Raw genomic sequence first — 23,213 nt, forward strand, 5'->3', positions numbered from 1 at the left:
GACGTGCCATACATTATACAGTAATTGGCTTGGAGATTTTTCCAGTGACAGGAATGATTTCCTTTCATCAGTTACTACCTGCCACGCCGGGTTCAGTGGGAAACCTCCAGCAGAACCTACTTCATTAAATCTTTTGTGAGAAGTGGGTCAGCGAGGAGACAGCTCCTGCTTAGAAACCGTATTGTATTCTGCATCAGATACGTTTCCCCCTTAAAGGCTGAAAGTAAATGAACAGTTGCCCCATTTTTTTACCCACTGCAACCATTCTTCAAAATGACACTGCAGAGTGTTTGAAAAGTGGACAGTGTGATAATAACGCCACACTTTCCTACAAGAACAATTTGTCCAGTTTCATTTCAACACGGTATTTTTTCCACAATTCCTTGTTCAAATATGTTCTTGTAGGAGAGAGAGAAATAATTTGCCTGCCATTAAGTCTGAGATAATTTTCTTTTCTTTTCCTTTTTTTGCACCTCACCAAAGATAAGTGTCTCTTATAATAAAGGCAGTCAAAACTGCACCTCTAAACGCTGTAGAGTACAATGTGTTTAATAAAAGGCTGAATATTTGAATAAAAGACATTTAAAAATGAGAGATGACAAAGAGAAAAATGCTCAAGGTCAAAGAAAGAAGTCTGCTTGTGTCTTTTCGAGGTGATAACTGTTTCTGAAAGCTTTCATAAAACGCCTCCTTAATTCCTCTCCTCTATCCCACTAAGGCCTACCTACCATCTAGCCTTTCCACTTTTTCTTCCTCTCATGTTTTATGGTCCTAGTCTTGGGGAGAGGGGACTTGTTAGGGATCTTTGGAGATTTACAGGCGAGTTTTTTTCTATCAGAGAGAACACCATTCCAATCTTCAGGCCGATATGAAAGGATGTTTGATGGAGGCACTCTTCCAGGAAATAAAACAAAAAGACAGCTGTCTCCAAAGTTTAACTTTCCTGCTAAGATTAAGCTTTGAGAAAAAGTTCTTCTATATGTTAAATAAAAAGTCTGTCAGGCATTTCTTATTTTGGTATTTACTTTGGAAAACTTTAAAAGCCAATCCCCTAAATTGCTCAGTCACAGATACTCTGAATGCATCAAAGCTTTCATGGTTACAGACTGGAGGTGGAATGCTTGACATTCCACACACGCACACACACACACACACACACACACGTATGTGCATACGTGCACACACACACACACACACACAACCACAAACAGCAAGCAAATTGATTCAGGCAGCTGAATATCTGACATCTGAGGACCAGAATAGTTTCATATTCAGCAGCTCAGGGGTCTAAAAAGGAGCAGTTGGCTGTTCGCTGCTCAGCCATAACACTAATCTTAATGTTTAAACAGATTCAATCAATCTGCAGTTGACAGGTGCAGAGAGAACGCTCACATCTCATCACCTGTGTCCAGCTGCAGGGTTCAAGTGTCATATTAACTTTAGCCATGATCTAAAGCCAAATCAATCATTTCAACTGCACATGTTGGTAGAACAGAGTCAGTTATAATTGAATTTGATTTTTATTATGTGTACAGATTTTATAGCGGTCTTTTATTCTGTATTTACTAGTTCTCTTATTATTCTTTGCTTTTTCTTATCCTGCACAAAAACCTACGGTACATAGTTACTGTGAGCGCAGATGGCAAATACAATCTCTCTTTAATCTCTTAAAGAATCTGAGAAAAGAAACTGAGTAAAATGATTGAATAATAAAATATCATATTTGACAAAGGACCACACATACAAATGTACAAATATAATAGATAACATGTACACCTGTACATGCTTATAAGGGCAGGTAAACCTTGATCTTCTGTGACAAGAGAACTGTAAAATCACAGTCGCTCACCTCGTTGAGTAAATGATTTAAAAGTCATAAACCTTCACCACTAAAGACCTACACGTTTAGCCTGGGAAGTAATTACACATACAGTAGGTTCTTTCTAGTACGGCAATAATGAAGCAAATGGTGCAAAATGTCTTCATCGAGGAAATAAATCCATATAATCAAGTCTTGAAATACATGAAACCAAAAGAGCCATTTGTAAAGAGATATTATTCTTTTCTGAATCTCATAAAAGAGAGAATCCCTCTTGCTCGGTGCTCATCTCGCTCTCACTGTCAGAGAACAGTTGAAGTCCCTCAGTGGAAACTGATGGAAGGGACAAAATCGTCCCATTTTCAGGACAATGACTTATTTGAAATTCAAACAACGCTTCACAACCACGACGGCACCTTTGAGAGGACCGCTTTCATTTGACTAAATGTCTTGAAGGTGAGACTCGACGTTGACATTAAACATCAACAGCAGTGAAACCAGCTCCACTCAAAGCTTTTATCTTTGTAATATATTTCTGCTTTTAACAGACGATGTAAGTGACGCTTTGTGTCGCACCACACATGCACACAGACAACACAGGTCTGTTGAATTAGACTGACAACATTATTTTAACCACTTCAATCAAGAATAATAACAATGATAATTAGTTATTAAAAAAAATAATAAGAGAAAAACATTCTTTTGCTTCAAAAACATCCTCCTGTCAGACTCTCAAAGCCTCAGAGGTGTTTGCATCTGAGACATCTTTCCTTTCTCACGGTGCCAGAAAGGCTTTAGAAAGACCTGGATATGAGTACATCATCTCAACCAATCACAAATCAGTGCTTATCCATACCATAATGCTTACCTTAAGACTGTAATGCCTAAAAAACATGAAATAAAGTTGCATACAATCAAATCATTGTCAAATGAGTTCCCACAATGCACATGAAACCTATTAACACCACTCAACTCTCTCTGTGATTCTCAGTAAAGTCGTCTGTCAACATTTCCTCTCTGCACTCTGGAACTGAGGAGGAGGCGACAGCAACGCTGAAAACACAAAGAAGCACCAATCACAACTTCTGTTGCTCAAACTGCTGCTGTACACACACACACACGCACACACACACACACACACACACACACACACACACACACACACACACGCTCCCTCAGTCAGACTGAGACTAAATACAGGCATAAAACAAACTCTAAGACATCTCTTCAAGTAGAGATAACCACGGCAACATGAACAAACAGCAGCTTTGTCATTCTCGGGTTTAGTCGCAGCTCTGTGAGCAGCAGCTCTGTGTGCAGCAGCTCTGTGAGCAGCAGCTCTGTGTGCAGCAGCTCTGTGAGCAGCAGCTCTGTGTGCAGCAGCTCTGTGTGCAGCAGCTCTGTGTGCAGCAGCTCTGTGTGCAGCAGCTCTGTGAGCAGCAGCTCTGTGAGCAGCAGCTCTGTGTGCAGCAGCTCTGTGAGCAGCAGCTCTGTGTGCAGCAGCTCTGTGAGCAGCAGCTCTGTGAGCAGCAGCTCTGTGAGCAGCAGCTCTGTGTGCAGCAGCAGCTCTGTGTGCAGCAGCTCTGTGTGCAGCAGCTCTGTGTGCAGCAGCTCTGTGAGCTCTGCTCTGCCGATGCCATGAAAAAAGACCCCCAACCCCTGGTGTGATATGGAATAACGTGCAGAGAACATCAGTTGTTGATTCTCATGTTCACTGCAGCTTCCTGCTACTACACTTACTAAAAAGAAGGGACAGCGAGTGAAAATGTGTATGTTTGTGAATTGTAATGTTGTGTACATGTGTGCGGTTCATACAGTCACAATCTGTGAGTCCACAAACAGAGACGGAAGCAGAGTGGACAGAAGGATAATGGAGGAAGTCTGCGTAAATCCCATATGCGCTTAATCCAGACACTTACAAGAGAGTGTGATTCATACTCTATTACACTGGACTAATGCAGCTGAGAGACACGCAGGGCAAGGTCATTTCAGCAGCCTTCAACCAACAAAATAACACCCATGAATCCTATTTATGGGGACTTTAGTGAAGAGGGTGTGAAAGGTCAGGGATAAACCCTTTGTACTTATTAGCCATTAAACATGACTGGATTTGTGCCACACCCACAGTCACAGTGTTTGTGTCTGTGAATGTGAGCAAAGATAGAAAAGGTTTGCATTCAACTTCTCTGCAGAACCATGGAACGGTTTAGATACAAAGTCTTTTCTGCAGATTTCATTATCTCACAGGCACTGAGGTGCAAGATTGATGAGGATGTTGAATTCCTACAGTTTATATAATATATTGCATATTAAATGTTTAATATAGACAACATTTTAGCCATGTATATTATGTACCGCCTATCTATTAGTTCATATTTTTCATCTAGTTTTATTGTTATTAAAACAATCAAACCTTAATGCTTCATCTACATTACATTACATTACGTTACATTACATTACATTACGTTAGGTTACGTTAGGTTATGTTACGTTACGTTACATTACATTACGTGACATTACATGACGTTACATTACGTTACGTTACGTTACATTACATGACGTTACATTACATTACGTTACATTACATTACGTTACGTTACATTACATTACGTTACGTTACATTACATTACATTACATTACGTTAGGTTACGTTACGTTACGTTACGTTACGTTACGTTACATTACGTTACATTACATTACGTTACGTTACATTACATGACGTTACATGTCATTTAGCAGACGCTTTTATCCAAAGCGACTTACAATGAGTGCATTTAAACATTCTATTTCATTCTATTGTGGAGTCCATTGCAAACGACTGTCGATGCTGAAACTGAATATTTTTTGCACCGATCAATTAAACAACTATCCGAGCCTCAGGTATCTGTGCTTGTTCTTTTGATTTATACTTTACAGCGGGAGCTGGAAGCAGAGAGGTGAGAACAAGAGGACTGCAGAGAGAGGCAGCTGCACAGCAGGGTGCATGTTGGCCCTTTCCAACTTGATTTGAACTACACTTTTAAACGTTCAGTGTGCATCTTTTGATTTGGAGGAAAAATGTACAATAATAGCAAAACTCCCTTTCCTTCCTGTCCATGGATTGCAGTGAACCTGCTCCACAGTTTACACTGATCGCGTTTGTACTTGACAATAATGGACAGTTGTGTTTATCTAAAACTGCAGTGTGTAAGTGCGCTGCTGCTGTATACACACAAACAGTCCCTCAGTCAGGTCTGATAGTTTTGCGAGGCAGAGCTGGTGTTCAGAGGAAGGATGCAGCAGACACATAATGTAACCTACTTTACCTGTAATGGCATGAAGCAGAATAATAACATCAACAACCACAAGAAAAATCCCCAAACGTGAGTCACAGAATGAGCGATTCTGGCGACAAACCAACAAACAAACAAAAAGAGACGTTGCTCTCCTCTGCTAATCCTCCTGCTCAGACAAAACAAGTCGTAGACAGAGCTGACCATATTGATCTCACCACCAAGTGTTCTCCATATCAGAGGTGTTTGTGTGTGAGTGTGTTTGTCCGTGTACATGCGCGCACCAACATTTATGAAACAAAGTGGAAAAGAAGATTTATCCTCATCCGTCATCCTCAGAGGAACTGATTTAAGACGACATCAAAACAGCATCTGGCATCATGTGTGTGTGTGTGTGTGTTTCTGACTACACCTGCTGTAAAAACCCAGCAGGGAAAAAAACAGACTCGTGAAATGTGGGGCAGGCACTATAACACAACACAGGCACCTGACAAACAAAGAGGCTTTTGTAGTTTCTTCTCCAGTCTGAAATAAATTAAATAAAATGCTGTTTGGTGCATCATCGACCACAACGCCAACACTGGAAAAACATCTGTCAATCTCCAACTCACCTTTCTTGTCCCCAAAAAAAAGGGTCTGCTGTGCCGGGTTTGACCACTGGAGGGAGGTGTTGTCGTTGTACTCCACGCGGCAGGTCATGTTCGCCGTCCCGCCCTCTGTCACTGTCACATTCTGAACAAGAGGGTACTGACCGCTGATGCCTGCAACCAAACACAGTGAGAGGAAATGATTCACAGTGAGACAGAGCGAGACAGATGCTATTTATATTATATTATAATAATACCTTTGTTAATTATGTTTTCTATACATTTCTCTTCAGTGTAATGACAACCATCAACTACACAGCAACTACAACTAAACAAATGAGTATTTATCATCCAGGTGGATTCATAAAGACACACGTAAAAATTTAAATACTTTTTCTGTCACTAAAGGACAAAATAAACTCCTCACACTGTAGAAAAAAACAGAGAAAATCTAGTTCATGCCTTTGAAAAAACTTCATTACAAATCACATGTTCACGCAGGATGGCCACTCTCTACTGTGTGCTAAATTGGACGCTAACATAGAAGAAACAGGGGATTTTAGCCTGCGGTATCAACTCTGAAACGTCAACTACACAGACAGGAGCAATTAAAACACACTCTCTGTGGATTTGTGTGCATGTTGTGTGTGTGTGTGTGTGCGTGTAATTACTGCGTTGCATGGGAGAAACAAAAAAGACAAACAGCGTTACAATATGAACTGTAATTGTGGAGCTAGTTTTCAGCACCATGGACAGGTCACCTTCACGACTGGTTCATCAAAAGCTGCCTGAAGATTTTCAGAACTAAGGACAGCTCACTCACTCTGTGTGTGTGTGTGTGCGTGTGAGTGAGTGAGGTGGGGGAGTGTGCATGCAAGTAAATAATAATAACCATAAATCTATTTCTGTCTTCATCCCCCGGAGGACAGGTTTTAACCACTGTGTGAATAAAGTCTTAGGTAAGAGAGATTGTTCATCATTCCCAGGAAAGGATCATGAAGATGAAAAAAAAACAACTGTACCAGAGGAGATTTTCCGATTCAAACCAAAAACCACCACCACAGTGTAATTATCAACAGCTTCTGCTGTGTTTTCCTCACGTCACTTCATGATTGGGAAGATAAATAAAAGCCCAGAGAAGGAGCACTTGTCTGCAGGCTGAGCAGGTATCACAGAGACCTGCGGTGAAGGACGCGTGGCGAGGAGAGAAGATGAGGTGAAGGAGGGAAGGAGCGGTGGAGAGAGGTAAGTCAAGGAGCACGGGTCATTTCCAGTGTTGATTAAGGCCTCCCGAGGTTAATCATGCATGTGAGAGATAGAGAGGGAAGAGGAGGGGAAATGGAGGAAAAATGGCTCTGCACTATGGGAGGCTAGGAATATGTTTTATTCATGGAAGTTTTGCATGAGGCATGATCTGCCAACGATTTACCATTCTCCCGCGCCTGCCCTCACTCTCTTTATTACATCCTCTCTTTAAATCACTTACTTTTCCTCCTTTTTCTCACTCTTACAGTTGGGGCATCATGCAGCCTGGTGTGATCCACTTTATTTCCTTTGTGCTGGCGACAAAGGAAAGTTAATGGTTTAAATTTATAGCCGATGGTGGCAATGAGGATTTCTGAGCCAGGTTCTGCAAAATATGACATGGGGGATAATTTGAGTTCATCATTGGATTGGATGTGTTACTGTAGTGGGCGGGGTCGTTACAGCACGGCTGCAGGAAACTGCCGTGACGTCATTTTATTAATGACACAAACTAGTAACGAGCAAAGCAGTTGTTATCGGTGTACTGAATCGTTAGAATCAGTTAATTAAAAGATTAGTTCAGTACTTCCTGCATGACTCTGTCTGACACAGTCACTGAACTGAAATACGACTGAGCGTGGTTGTGATTCGACTCATGATCGCCGGCTTTCAGCAGCGCTGTCGCTAAATAACCCAGACTCCAGATTTTAGACATTTCCTTTGGTAAATGTTAGGGATTAACACGTTTTCAGGATTTTGAATTTTCAGCATTGTTTGGTTTGATTCTTGTGTCTTCAGTGACGACACTCTCTGACCAATGAGTGACCGGCAGTCTGACCACGTCACATTTTAGTATGGGCTCAGCTGAACATTGATTCTGCTGCTGGGACGATTGTTTTTCCAAACTAGAGGTGAAACCATCAGAGACTTAAATTACAGGCTTTGTGTTTGTTTATCACACCAGGTGTCATACCTGAGACCCTGTCACCTTTTATCTCCAGTGCTACGACACAGACTCAGCCTTGTGTTCGTGCCGGATGCTAAACGTCCGGTGGGACTGATCGGGCCAAAGGGGCGACAATGATGGTTATATTAGAGCAGTGCAGTAGTCGCTGCACCTAATTGACCACTGGAGTAGGTTCTTCTTTTCTCCCCTCTGGCCACAAAGGCCTGATTTAAATGTATCTCCAGAGGGAAGCTGCTCTCTTCTGATTTCCATGTCTAAATTTAGGTTCTTTTCTCACTCCACCTCCAGTCGTTCTCCTACTTACGGTCTCCTGCTCTATCTTTTCCAGTTCACATCCATTCCACTCAGTTCTCAGCCCCCCCCCCCACACACACTCCCGCCTCTCTCCCTCCCTCCCTAATCCCTAAACGGTGGCATTTCCACTTTCTTTGTCTCTCATTTTCATATTCTCTTTGTCTCCCAGTGCTCCCCACTCTGCTGGGTTTATCTTGATCCTACCTCCTTTCTTGTGCTCAGGGGGCGGGGTCACTTTGACACTTTGACTGACATGCCGAGGGTAAGTCAGGTCAACTTCTGTGAGGCATTATGAAGTGATGCCATAATTAGCTCTGCTTTATTCAGCTTGAATTGGATAATATGCAGCACAAGCCGCCGTAAATGGTATAAAGTGGAAGAATTCATTTGGGATTGCATGTGCAGGCGACCGCTGCCCGCCAAAAAAATAACAAATCACAGTTTCCTCTGGAGACATAAACCCAGATCTCGCTCTACCCTCCCCCAAGATTTTAATGGGACCACTCAGAGCCAAGCGCCCAATATAACGACCCCCACGTGCTACTAATCACGGCTGCCTGCAAAGCCTCCTCACAATCATCTGAGTCTGTGCCTCCCACTGCACAAAGCACTGCAGCCAATAGTTCTCATAAGTCTGAAACAACTCGCCGCTGGAGATATTCACAGGACAGACACAGAGCAAACGACTGGACAATAACGATGAGAGGACGATCCCGAATGCTTCCCGTCTGCTCCCTGACATGACCTTTCAAGCACCAGCAGCTGACTCCACTATCCTTTCTTATTTAGGCATTCAAGAAGCAGAGAAAGAGCGGGAGATGCAGGCAGACAGACGGACGGCCTGGAGCTACTGACCTTTATAACAGGACTGGAGCTCAACTCAACTGTAGAGCTATGATGTATGGTTGGGAATACAGGATTACAGCATGAATAGAGGCACGCCAGTTTCCATTAGCTCCGTCACCTTTTCAGCCAGCTGTGCATTACTCACAACTACAGACTCGGGATCACATTAGAGCAAATTTAAGAGATTCCAGCGTCGGCCTGAGATTTGTCACGTTAACCATCATTTCTACCTGAAGTAAATCCTGCAGTCTGCAAAAACATGCAGTTACAATAACAAAGCAAGAACAACAAGAGCCAGAAAAGCTATAAACAAGCCAACGGTGTAGCCAGATTATTTATCACTACATGTGGTGATAAAGTTTAGCACGTTCTTTATGTTGGTCATAATCTGTCATTACACAGAAAAGCTGTGCACATGCAAAGTCTACAGTCAGAAAGTATAATGGACGTTTGCACTTTGTTTGAGATTCTCGTGTCTTCTTCACTTAAAGTGATGACTCATGACAGATGCACAATGACACATTTTGGAGTTCTAATGTTCTCGCTGATGCGATGACAAATGTGTGACAGTCTATGAGGTGACAGCGGTGCACGAGCCTGTGGCAGCAGGGCGGCAACATTATTATCAACATTATTTCATCAAGCAGCCATGTGTCGCAGAGATGAAGACATTTGTTCAAAGTAAGATGTTTTTGTAAGCTTCATATTTCCTGAGCTGCAATACCACAGATAAAATGTTGTTAGTCACTTCCCAGAACATATCAGACAAGTGCATCATCACTCCCTGCCCTCCCTCTGGGACTCTTTCTCCCACTGTGACAATTTTCACACAGACTCCTCCCTGTTTCTCTCTCTCTCACACACACACACACACACACACAGTCTCTTCCTCTCTCTCTGTGCTGCGACCCTTTTCACGCCTTCCACGACATCCACGTCGCATCCAAGATGAAATGTATCACCATTTCATCAGACCACACCTCGCATGAAAGACGAGCCCGCAGCATTCACATGGAAATGAAATGTGTTCCTGTGAGAAGCAGCAATCGCCCGTGTGACACAACTGTAGATCAGTCTTTTTAAAGTGGGGAGTTACAGCTCGAAATGACATTTATCTTTAAAACTAAAAAGTGACAACAACCACCGGGATATTTGATCGTGATAAAATACATTTACAACAGCTCATCATATGAAGAAGCACCTCCAGTGCATGAGCTTAGTGTCGGTGCCCGGTACCTGCAGTATCCTGACATCTGAGTCACTGAAACAAATGCACGGAATCTGACTTTGTGACTAACACTGTGGACACGTAACACGGCATGACGACGTATGTCAGATAGACTGAGTCCATTATTTACGGAGTTGCTTGATGAGTTCCCATCGCTCTCATCCCGTCTCTCTGGATGTGAGCGGATGTGGTGAAATACTCTCCCGGCTGCTGTGGCGTATCCACCATCTTCAGTGTTATGATGAAAACAGTCGGTGATTCATGTGTTACAGAGCTGAACATGATGATGATGATGATGATGATGATGACATCATGTCTTCAGTTCACTGTGACCTCTACCTCGTCATGAGGCTAAATCAAGGTCAAAGCACAGTGAGATGATTAAAGCAGGTGCAGGTAAGTTTTATTCTACATTTACTCTATTCAACAAATGCTGAGCAGAGAAAATACTTTAAAAGATTTGGATGATTTTAATTAAAAAAACAAACTTTTAAATTGAAATTCAATCCAGATTAAATCTGGTTACCAGCATTTGTAAAAATAAAATATATGAATCTCTAATAACCTGAACTGTTAGTTAGAAATATTTCTAAAGCGCACTATTATTATGCAAATGTCATAAACTGGATTATGATTTGTGTGTTCTCTCCATTCTGGTTCTCATTACCAAAGTAATAACTTTTTCAGCTTTATGCCACACACACACACACACACACACACACACACACGAGTGAACTGTGTGTGTGTGTGTGTGCACATTCCCAAAACTAAACATGCTCCTCGGAGCCTGATAAGATTCCTGCTGCGAGCAAATTAAATGCAACCCCTGCAGAGGGCGGAGTTACCTTTGTATTCAGCCCTCGCGCACGTCCACCTGGGCACAGTCATTTGTGATGTGGAGATACACAATTAATTACCCGGCACTGGAGAAGACGGCTGTGGCAGTGCTGTTGTCATTTATATACAGTCCAGTAATTACACCGGGCAGCTGCCGGTGCTGCCACTGCAGATCTGATGTCCAACTCAGCCTCGGGAGTCAGATCAACACAGTATCAGCTGTTTCTCTGCGGTGCATTTAGGTGTAGTTCAGGCACAGTATGGAGTCACAGACATACGATGGTGTTTCCACTCATATCCGCCTTGTGAGAGGTGATAACCAGACAACGGTAACATCTTCCTATGAAGCATGACAAACTCAAACATCCACGGCACACAGCTTCTTTTCTCTTTCCTTTTGTTACTAAGGAAACACCGGCACAGCTGAGCTATATACAGCATTTATCACTGCTTATAAAACCCCACACACTAATTTAAAGTTGGTGGCCAGACATGCTCCGAGACACCATTATCATCCACCCAGTTTTCCTGCCCTTGATTCAGCAACATCAATTTAAAAGGGCAGAGATATAAACCTCTGCCCGCTCGCTGCGTGTGAGCTGTTCGAGTTCAGGCTTGCTCAGTCCAAAATGGCCTGGGATCTCACTATCCTTTCAAAGTCAAGGGCAGACATCTCATGGTTTTATGACAGAGGTAAACCAGGCCTTCATAAATACTTCACACACGGCTTTCTTCCAGCTGGCAAACACGAGCAGAAGACGCTGAGAGAAAAGGACAGAGATACAGAGCACATGTTTTGACAGGAAAGGAAGATCAACGAGAGTCAAACAAAGAGAATCAGTATTTACATCAAGGTCAGGAATATTATTTTCAGGATATTTCAGTTACATTTGCGATTTCGTCTTGTTGTGTTGGGTTAGGATTAGGATTAGTATTTGGATTCTGCTGCCCACATTGTAAAATGCATTCTTTGCTTCTTTGTAAATAGAATAATACGTGTGTGTGTGTGTGTGTGTGTGTTACCTGTGGAGTAAGTGTTAAAATGTATATGCAAATTCAAATATTCTGCTTTATTTTCCCTGTAAATACAAAGCCAAGCAACAGTGACGTAAACTGTTTTGTAAATGATGATAATAAAAGCATCAGGACGGATAAATGTGACTTACTGTGGCTGTTGAAAAATCTCAATACGAGAAAAGTGCTCAAAATTCTCGGCTTTATTTTGATTTTTTCTCTCAGAAAACAGTTTTTTTCTCTTGCTTTTATATGAAGGGCGAGCGGAGGATGAACTCTGGGTGCTGAAATATCCACCAGGGAAATCAGCCTAATCATTGCTGCCACCAAAAACTCCACACGACACAGTGTGCTCTTCTAATGTGTGGTGATGTGTTGACAGATACTGTTCATTTAAGAGTGATCTGGGGAAATGCTTCCAGCCTCAGGGGGATTTGCAAGATTCAGTGAGCAGAAAGTGCTGCTTTGAAAAACAGCTCTTATCATTTGGCTCATGTGTCAGACTTACTTTGCTGCGACGCTCTTTTAGACCAAACTTCCAGTCGGGGCCTCAGTGGCAGAGCTGACACTGGAGATGTGGTCTCAGAGCTAAAGTCAGACCCAGCATGAGTAGATATCACAGTAAATCATTTGCATGACAAAAGTGTGTCTTCAATTTACTCTTAGATTTCAGGGAACTGTGGTAAAAAAAAACATGATTTTATCACAGCAAAGGAGGTGAAGAGGTAAAGATGCTGCACGAGAACGTGAAAGTGACGAGTATATCGATGTTCTACAAGCAACAAGCTCATTACCGTAGCTTTGGCCACGTGCTAACACAGTCAGCAGCTGTTGCTGTTGTGACAAATGCAAAAGCCACTGAAACATTTGCCCTTAAAATCACAATTAAAGAATATAAATACGGGTGAGACTGAATCACCCTTTTATTGGACACAGTGTTGAGCTGCTGGGTTTTAATAAAACATAAGACATTCTACTTTCTGTGTTCTGTGCACACACACACACACACACACACATACACACACACACACACACACACACAGTTGTCATGTGTGTTTGTGTTTCACTCACATTTGCACTCCAGTCAGTGACGCCATTATATTGTCACATTTTCCAAAAATAACTGATTTAATAATAACCTGATGAACAGGAGGTGACAGAGACGCGGTCTTGACATTCATTATCAGCATCACTCTGTTTGTACCACAGCAACTGTTCTTTCAGAACAAGCTTTTTTCATTTAAAAATCTTTCCTGAAAAAGATGGAATCACAAATGATGTAAGAATGTGACTCAATGAAAGACGAGGTTTCCTGAAATCAGAATATTACTGAACCTTTAATTATCATTAAGGGCAGGTTTGCCACAAATTATTAATCAAAACAAAATGAAACACTACATAACAACATAATTACTATTAAATCAATAGAAGTGTGTTATAACTAGTATTATAACTTTGCACATGAAGCGACCTGTGCATCCAAACATCTGAAATAAACACTATCTCTCCTCTGTGATTTCTCCTCAGTGACACTCTGCCATTTAGCAGACACACACACACACACACGCACACACACACACACACACACACACACACACACACACACACACACACACACACACACACACACACACACACACACACACACACACACACACACACACACAGAGAGACAGAAAAGCTTGTGATCATTTATAGTCAAATGTCCGGCGTCCAGCAAAGGTGAAAAGCAAATTTAGACAATTACTCAATGAATAATTGTGTGAGATCAGGTGGTTTGTCTGAGAGCTTCAATAATTCAATAAGAAAAGAGAAAATAATAGAAAAATCAAACTTATCCCGAGCAAAAGTGAAATTTGTGTTTTCACTAACCTTTAAAAATCTACTCTATAAATTCCTGCAGCAAAGAAACTAAATAACTAAAGTAAACAACTAGTAAATCCAGTTTTACTTTCCTGATCCTAGACTACTAAGGCTGAGGCACAGCAGGAAGAACACAGCCATGACTCACCTCGGACTTTGCCTTTTGAAGCCATCACTGGAATACCCAAGTAGAGAAGAGGGGTTGGATGGACAGCAAGAGAGGCAGATGCCAGAAAAGACAAAGACAGAAGACAGAGCAGTTATTAGATAACTGTTGGAAGAGCAGTGTCTGTGTCCGCTGTGTCTTCATCTGACATGTCAATCATGAGTGTTTAACGCCACTGATGGTTCAACCCTGACAGAGAGCGTCCTGATCACAGAACGTTGCTTACATTCTAATCACCTGGAGCTTGTTGCTCCGTAATAAGCGTGCGACGCCCATGACTGTGGACACACTGCAGATATCATGTGGTCGACGAGTGAACGCTGAGCTTCATTTGACTTTTAAGACCACGGCGGACGCCTGCGTGACATTCGTGAACACTGTAATCAGTGAGGAGATCCGTTAAAAACCAGACATGCACGAGGACCTCATCACCTCTGAGACACATAAACAACACAAATTGTCTATTAGTGTGCGCATGTGCCGGTGTACTTGTGTGGGTGTGTATCCCGAGGGAATGATTCTTATGCTTCACACACACTGCTTTGCCAAATTGATGGATCTATTGGAATGCCTCCAGTGAGCCTGAAATGGGAGAAGAAGAAGAACAAAGAACATCGAACTGCAGGTGCACAGTCTGCAGGTCTGGGATTTCCTTTCCATTATGGACGTAGAAGTCCCGGCACCTGGACCCGCACCTGGACCCGCAGCAAGCAGATCAGTATATTCAAATGTATTGTGAGGAATATTAAATAAAGGACACGCTGAACACTCGTTAGACTCTCACAGACAAACACTTATTATTCATGTACGAGCGCTATTGAATCCTAACTGCCAATAGAGTTCACCGGTTGCCATGGCGCAGTTACCTAACAACGTCAATTCTGAGTGAATCTTTCAACTTAATCTGCACACATGTAACGTTACATTCAGTGACATCACATGATGCAAAGAGGAGTGAAATAAAAAGCTCACACTCAGACAGCTGGTGGACAGTTCACACATGCTGTGTCGCTGGTTAAGAGGGACAGGAAGTGACGGGAGCAACAGGGCAGTGAGCGTCACATCTCCAGCAACACTGCGTTCGAGTCTCGACGAGTCTGACGGCTTTGAGAAAATATTCCCCAAGAAAAGTCTGACCTCACTCCGCTCATGCCCTTCATCCCCGCTGTCATCACTGTGGCTCTGTGATCTCTCTCAGTCAATAGTCATGAAAAAGAAGAAAGAATCTGGAGGAAAATAAAATGTTTTCCAGCGATTCACTCGTAACTCACTCCTACTCTATAACAGTCAGTCAGAGAGAGACCAACTATTACTATTACTGACCTGGAAAGAGCAATAATAATAATAATGATAATAATGATCAATAATCACATAAACAATAACATCACATGAAACGACAGTAGAACAGTAGAATTCACTTGTTTGTGTTTTCAGTCTCTGAACTGTTGCCACTGTTGTGTCCGTCTGTAAAATGTGGGAATATCACTGAGGAATACTGTATGTAAATAAACATAACATGTATTATTATGTGATGGAAATGCTGCCACACTGACAAATACAGAGCTAATTGTCAGAACAAGTCTGAATCTTATGTTAAAACATTCTTTCATACATTTTATACAAGTAAACTTAAAGCTTAAAGCTATGGGACAAAGCGCGCGCACACACACACACACACACACGTTCGACATTCATGACATGAGGGGACATTGCATTGACTTACATTCATTTCCTGGAGACTTACCCTAACCATAACCACAATTACTACTGGCCTAATCCTAATCCTAACCCTAACCCTAATCTCAATCTCAGCCTAACCTTAAAACATACCTTCACCTTAAAATGTAGTAGTTATGGGGACTTGCTTTTTGTCCCCACAAGGAGGACAAGTCCCCATAATGTGACTGTGTAAACAGGTTTAGGTCCCCACAACATTAGTAATACCTGGACACTTTGTTTGAGAGAATGCAGAGGGAGTGTGTGTGTGTGTGTGTGTAAAGCCGAGTTGTAAGCAGATTGTTCTCAGTGCTTCCGTCAGCGGGGAGCTGTCATAAATAAACTATGATAGTTCTCACAGACACCACCTCGTGTGACACGTTCTGACACGTTCTCACACACACACACACACACACACAGTGATCATAGTATTCCCTGAGGGTCTAAGTCTTGTGGGAGGACGTGTGTTTTAATGCAACATGCTTCCTGTTTTCCTCTTGGTTCTTCTGCCTTTATCTCTCTTTATCTCTTTCAGGAGTTTCTCTCACCTCGCCTCCTTTTCCTCCTTATTAACTCCTTCCTCACCCACATCTTTCTCTGGCTGTGTCCCCTCGGGGTAGCTCTTTTGCAGTGGCAGATATATTCAGCGTCTGACACAAAGTGAAAAGCCTATGGAGATGGATGTGTGCAGCACGGCCCTCTCAGCTGTCACCCTGCATGATGGAGAGTTTAGCTTATCTTTGGTACAGTGGCAGCTGTTCTGCGGTGTATTTGATGAACCCCAGCCCCCAGCAATCCCACCAATATTCCTCCGGTGAGCAGATTGCTGTACAACCTAAAAAATACTCTTTGTCACCTTATGACTTGTTTGTACATGGAGCCATCAATCCACACACACACACACACACACACACACACACACACACACAGGGGCATGAAAACATGCAAGAAAACACCAGAATGTGGATGTGACTTCCAGAAAGCCGTGCACACATTTGGGACTGAAATCAAAGTTACAAATTAAAACTGGCTCTAAGTGAATACAAGCAAATGTATTCAAATGTTATTTTACTTGTTACAGCTTTTGCTAAATGCCACGATTCATCTCCGGGTAAAAAGGAGATGGTAAACAGTGTTAATGGATGGAATTAGGCTTACTTAACTCAGCTTATTGCCACCATACTGCCTGCTTTATTAGATCTGTCTGCCACGTTCTTGTTTTCTCACATCTGTTTGTTTTGTCATTTAATCTAGCATATTTGATTTCCACTCCTTAACACAATTATACACACGCTGCCCACGGTACACTCATCTCCTCACCAGCCAACAGCCCATAAAACACACACACACACACACACAGAGGCGCGTGTTGTTTCATCCTCTCTAAAGATGGTCTACAGCAGGGTTTCAGGATGTGTTCTGATGACTCACCATCAGCAGACCCCGTGTGAATGGAAACACTCACACAACACAGCGATCGGTCAGCGCAGTCGACACGATTACAGGGCAACAATCTGTGTTTTACAACACGACAACGTCACCACTCAGTTAGCGCTTTGGAAATTCAGGGTTTGGAAAAGAGAGGAAGTGACGTGTGTCCAAGAGGGTTCATGGATGTTGTGAAGGAGGACATGAGGCAACACGGAGGCAGATGATGCTCTGTGCTCACTCCTGAAGGTCGAAGCCAAAAGAAGAAAGAAACCTTACAATCACAGTAAAACACTGTCATTTATATTTTGACATTAATAAGGTCAATGATCAAGGTCATGTCCATGTGACAGGCTGATCCTCTCATATCTCAGCCTCAGGCTGTGAGAGAGACAGAGCGTTATATCAGGGTGAGGCTCAATGACACTGACCTGGTGCTTTTAATGTCAGGACACTTCTCTTTACTGCTGTTCTTTAACTAAGGTCACAAACACACACTGAATGTAGACGGCAGCGCTGACTGCATTTCAAACTCCATGGTATATATATATATATATATATTATATCACAGGTTTTATTCAGAGAATCCGGGCCCATGCTGCCTTATATCACACTGACTTCATCAGAGACAAGCTGCACTGCACAGATCTCTCTCTCTCTCTCTCTCTCTCTCTCTGGTTAGAGTAGTTTCATCTTGGTTAATAATTCACACGTGTAAGACAAAGAGTCAGCTTGGAATTCATGTGACGGTGCACAGGTCTAACAAACTCAAGTCACAGATGCTTGTTTGCTCTAAATGTTTTACTCCTCATCATTTCCCGTGTTTTTTTTGTTCAATTTGAGAACTATGTGTTCCATATGTGCACTGCTGTGAACTGGCAGACAGTAAATCTGCAGCAGAGGATCCAGAGAAACACCGAGCCAAGAGTTTGTCTCATGATAGAGGCGCAAGCCTGACAACCGTCCAAAAGCTTCCCACACAGAATAAATAAGACGAGTCAAAATGATTTTTGACCCCTGGGACTATTAAGAAGTCAGAATTTTTGCATGAGTTCAAACTTCTCAGCTAATATTTAATATTTTACTTCTCCATTTGGCACTTTATAAATTCTTGATGAGTATGTTCTTGGCAAAAATTGACAGGATGGGAAGTGCATTAATCCAATAATCCCTCCAGGACACCCACTGGACAGTAACCATGGCAGCACTCAATCATCTTACTGTGGGTACAAATCTGATGTTACTAAAAACGTACGTACAGTTTCTTAGATTGTTGTGAAATTAGGGAAGGAATCTGAAGGATCATAAATGCAGAAATGAAGCTGTTCCGACACTGGAAGAGCAGAAGTTTCCTCATGTTTTCATGGACTTCAAATGCAACAGAACTTTCAATGGTAAAAGTGGGTTATTCAATAAAAGTGTGCAGGTTTGACTACAGTCAAAAACTGCACTCTGACCTCACAAAATGGCACAAACACACACACACACACACACACACACACATTCCCATTCATACAGTAGTCATAAAATGTTGCCATTCAAAGCCTTTAAGAATTTCCCTCTGGGCTCCAGAAGCACATTTCAATTTCCACAAAACACCCAGAGGATATCAAAGCCATGAATCTCTCCAACAACAAAAGTCAAACAGGAATTGCTATAGGATGATGGACACACCTAAACGCACACACGTGAGCACACGCGCACACACACACACACGCACACACACACGCACACACACAGTCAAACAGGTACGGCTGCTGGATGACAGACAGTCCAGGTCCGGCCTATAACTCAGCAGATGCTTTTTGTGTCCACTGCTTCTTCAAATGAATAGTTTAGAAGGTGAAGTTCTATTGTGATAGATGCCTCTGGGGTAACAAATGGCTTCCTGCAGACAAAGCCCGTGGAAGTGGATGTGGATGCCTGGTCACCAACCTGTAATCTCCAGCCATTCGTCACACGGTGAAGGCACTGGAGGTTTCCAAGGAAAATTTTCAGATAACACGAGCTTCATTTTTCACCCCGTGCAGAGGTCACATCACTTCAGGATAAGGAGCTCTGTGGCAGGAAAGCTTTACTCAGCATTAACTGCTCTCTTTAATCCCAATATATGGATTGCAGGATGGTTTCTATCCTTACTGTTATTCAGGGATCACGTTGGGGGGGCGGGGACGGGGGCGGGGGGCTTTTATCCTCCACGGAGCATCTGCAAAATGCCTCCTCCCCTTCATAGTGAGACTTTGATCAAAAATATGTCACAGCGTTTTGCTGGAGCTGAATTATTCAAAGGTCAGTGAACAAAGGCATGTTTGTGCTGTGTCGCATTACAATGGCGAGAGTGATGCTAAATTGGCAAAGTGTTTGCTGTGTCTCTGTGGGGAGCTAACCGGTGAGCCTCACCCTCAAGGGAGCGTTTGGCATCAAACAGTGCAAGCTCCCTGTGATTGTTACTGCCTCACTCGCTGCTGGGCTGTTATCTCATATTTTCAAACCCTTTCTGTTTAGAGCATTGTGTTTGTGTGGCTTTTTAGCAGGTCAAGAGGAGAATAGACTTCCTAACTGGGACCTACGGGGCTGTGTGTGCACCCACAATACTTTCTACATGTGTGTGTGTGTGTGTGAGTGTATTTAGAAGGCGAACACTCTGAGCTGTCCACTCCATTCTTCTGGATGAGTGTGCACACTCAGACGCGGCGCGAGAGTTCTTTTGTGATGATGGCAGTATAGACGATCTCTAGGGCATCAAGCCTGTCTCAGAGGGCAGTAGCTCACTGGAGACCACAACTATAAAGGATGGAGAGAAGAAGAAAGGGCTCGAAGATCCACGCGTAGATTCATCCTCCTTTCAAGTCCTTGACTATAGCTTTCAATCTTTTGTCTGGCACTCTCCTCCCTTTGATCCCTGCGTCTGTAAGCCCTCATTTAATAAAGCTATATGTGTTTTCTTTGCATGCAATTAGGTGTGTGGGTGAGATGGATTTGTGTTTGACAAAAATGCACAAACTATATGAACACACACACACACACACACACACACAGAGGAAATCACACAGTGTCTAATGAATGTGCTGCAGAGATAAAAGCAGCTCCAGCTGAACCAGGTCAGCCAATCAACAACCAACACTTCTCATCTTCTCTACAACAAACAAATCCTCATCATCAGCAGCAATATTTTCCTTTTTGACATGTTCTGGCATTAAAGCATGAAATTAGCCCTAAATGTGGAAATATGTCACAAACGTCATATTGCACTGTATCATTTAAGGAAACGTGTCACTTTACAGGGATTTTACTTTAAGGTACAGCAGAGAAAATGAGTCATCACTTGAATATCAGGGTCTTTTGGGCTATTCCACTGTCACATCAAAGGGAATGATCATTTTGATCATTATTCTTAAAATTATAAGAATAATAATTTAAAATGTGCAAATCTGTGAGAAACAAAGACGTTCTCTTCAGGCTGTAGAATAAGACAAAATGATTTATTTCACACACATTTGTACATATCCACACATCTCTGATGCGATTTGGATACAATTTCGATGAATTGCTCAGCTCTAATTCTGAAGTTTATTAACGTGATAGTTTCGTTTAGTAAATGCAGTTTAGATGGTGTCACTTTTCAATAAAAATGTTCCATTGCACAAAAATCAATTACTGAATGCACGTGAAAATCTGTGGCTTTCTAAAAAAACAAATGCTTTTTTCTACATCTTACTTCACCCATTACCTTTTCACCCTCGGCTGGCAGACATGAATAAATTCCATTTCACGGCCCGGCTTGTATTTACAGAATTAAAGAAACGCTGTTCGATTACCAAAGACAAACATGAACTCATCTGGGTCATTCTGAACAAATCCAACCACAACTAATTCCTGCACAGCTTCAACTGAATCAAATCTACAAAGACAATTGTGATTATTTTGCTTTTGTGCCAACATCAAATTAAAGTTGTCCCTAATATTTAAGCATTATTTACACAGTTCAGTGTCATCGAAGCTCAGTGAGGGTAAACCATGATGCAAACATGTGATAATAATACGAATAAGAACATGCACAATGCTGATCTTTCCTTGAGATCAACTCTTCCACTTCTCTCTCTCTCTTTCTCACCCACTGCAAAGGTGTAAATTGGACACAGATAATTGAACATTACTATCCTGGGAGGTAGTTGGTGCCATCTGTTAAATGTCCGCCCCCAACATCACAGTGCACCAGCAAATGTGCCCAAACATCCCAGAGCACCGCGCTGCACGTCTGCGTGGGCATGCACATGTTGCTTTGAGTTTGACGGCTCTTCAATCAATTTCACCGACGCTGCATTCAGCTTCACAAATATGTTCTGGGCGTTCTTGTGGCCGCAGGATTTCACTTGGTTTGTAAATCAGGAACATTGAGTACAGTATGTGCTTTCTTGTCTTTTCAAGCTGTGCCACGTGTGTCTGATATATACTGTTATATACTGTGTTAACACGCCTCTTATTCCTCCACCTCATTGGAGCACAACACAACTGAAGTGTAACAACTACTGAAATTAGCCAGTGGTTAAGGATTTGTTTGGCTGGAACTTACAATAATTGTCTTCTTTTTGTAAAAGAGGACAATTTATACATCCAGAAGACACTACACACTTATTCTCCTCTCCTTTTCTAAACTTAAATCTTAATTCTATAACACTAGTAAAGCGTCTCCTCTCATGATGATGATTCTCTCTCCTTCTCGCCGTCACACACCGACACAGCTTATAGGAAGTTGGCATTTCGTCTTGGTGACGTGCTGAATGAGTGCAGCTACATTACCATCTCAAAGATGCTCTCCTCCCCTCGTTAATGGCCAGGACACAATGGCTCCTGGAGCACTTAATGCATCATTTGGCTTCATATCTTTATGCTCATTTCATGTGTGTGTGTGTGTGTGTGTGTGTGACGGAGAGAGCGAGACATCCTGTATCCTGTAGGTGTGAACTCCAGGAGGCGTCTCAGTGGCAGCAATAATGTCAAGGAGCTGCGACGTCATATCCATCACAGCTGACTCTCTGTCAGTGCCAGACAAAGGTGTTGACACCTCCACACCACAGAGAGTGAGGAGGCCATTCAAATGTCATTTACCTGACACACGGCCATGCTCTCATAGATGGTGGTAACCAGTGACTGTCAGCTGGTAACACAGGAAAAAGGCCACTGCATACATAAAGCTCAAGAGGAGCAATCCTCAGAGAGTAAATGAATGAAAGTGTTTTCCTCCTGTGACCAAAGTATTCAGTTGGTACAATCACACCTGTCAACTCTGGCAAATCAGCACTCATGGATCTGAGGTGCGTATCGCTGAGGCGCCACAGTGTCATCAAGAGACATATTCACAGTCATGTGTGGGACTGTCAAAGCAGAACAGTGTTTGGAACTAGGAAGTTTACTATTTCTCTACAAAATGAAATGAAACACACGACAGATGATCACGTTATAGATCATGTTGTTGGTCAGCGATGAAAACAGTCGCTCGGGGCTATTTGGTAGTTGATCAAAGATGGAGAGAAAATGGAAATGAAGGCAACAGAGGTTTGTTTTTCAGCAGGCGGAGTTTGGTTTGTGGGATAATCTTTATGATCTTCCAATTACCTGAAGACAAATAAACAGAGTTGTTTGTTGTCAGGACACAAAATAACCTCTGAATTTCATCTCTCTGTGAAAAAGTGAAGGTGACATTGTACAGCACGCTGTCCAAACCAAAATGAGCTCAGTCTGTTGCATTATTTGCTTAATTAAACAACATAGAGTAATTAGTGTATCAAAGCTTTTGCAGTTACAGTCCCAACTTTACAGTTCACAACACGTTTCCTTTGCTGATTCATACCATGCAATTACTAAAGCACTTCTCGTATTCTCCTCTGAGTGTCAGTGAAACTAACTAACACTAACGTGTGCTCACGTTTG

At 42.3% G+C, this 23,213-nt stretch overlaps 1 protein-coding gene across 5 annotated transcripts in view; it reads right to left on the minus strand.

Moving 5' to 3' along the window:
- LOC122779349 (cell adhesion molecule 2-like) overlaps positions 1-23,213 on the minus strand; it is a 153,148-nt gene that overhangs the window by 34,861 nt on the left and 95,074 nt on the right. For 3 of the 5 annotated variants that reach the window (XM_044041562.1, XM_044041558.1, XM_044041563.1), the window contains exons 2-3: positions 14,121-14,147; positions 5,703-5,852 (exon numbers count right to left, since the gene is read on the minus strand). In XM_044041562.1, the coding sequence (XP_043897497.1) occupies positions 5,703-5,852; positions 14,121-14,147 (177 nt within the window). The remainder of the gene's footprint in view (positions 1-5,702; positions 5,853-14,120; positions 14,148-23,213) is intronic. The other 2 variants (XM_044041560.1, XM_044041561.1) reach the window with 1 other exon arrangement.

The sequence above is a fragment of the Solea senegalensis genome, linkage group LG13 (assembly GCF_019176455.1).
Source record: "Solea senegalensis isolate Sse05_10M linkage group LG13, IFAPA_SoseM_1, whole genome shotgun sequence".
Taxonomy (NCBI): Eukaryota; Metazoa; Chordata; class Actinopteri; order Pleuronectiformes; family Soleidae; genus Solea; species Solea senegalensis.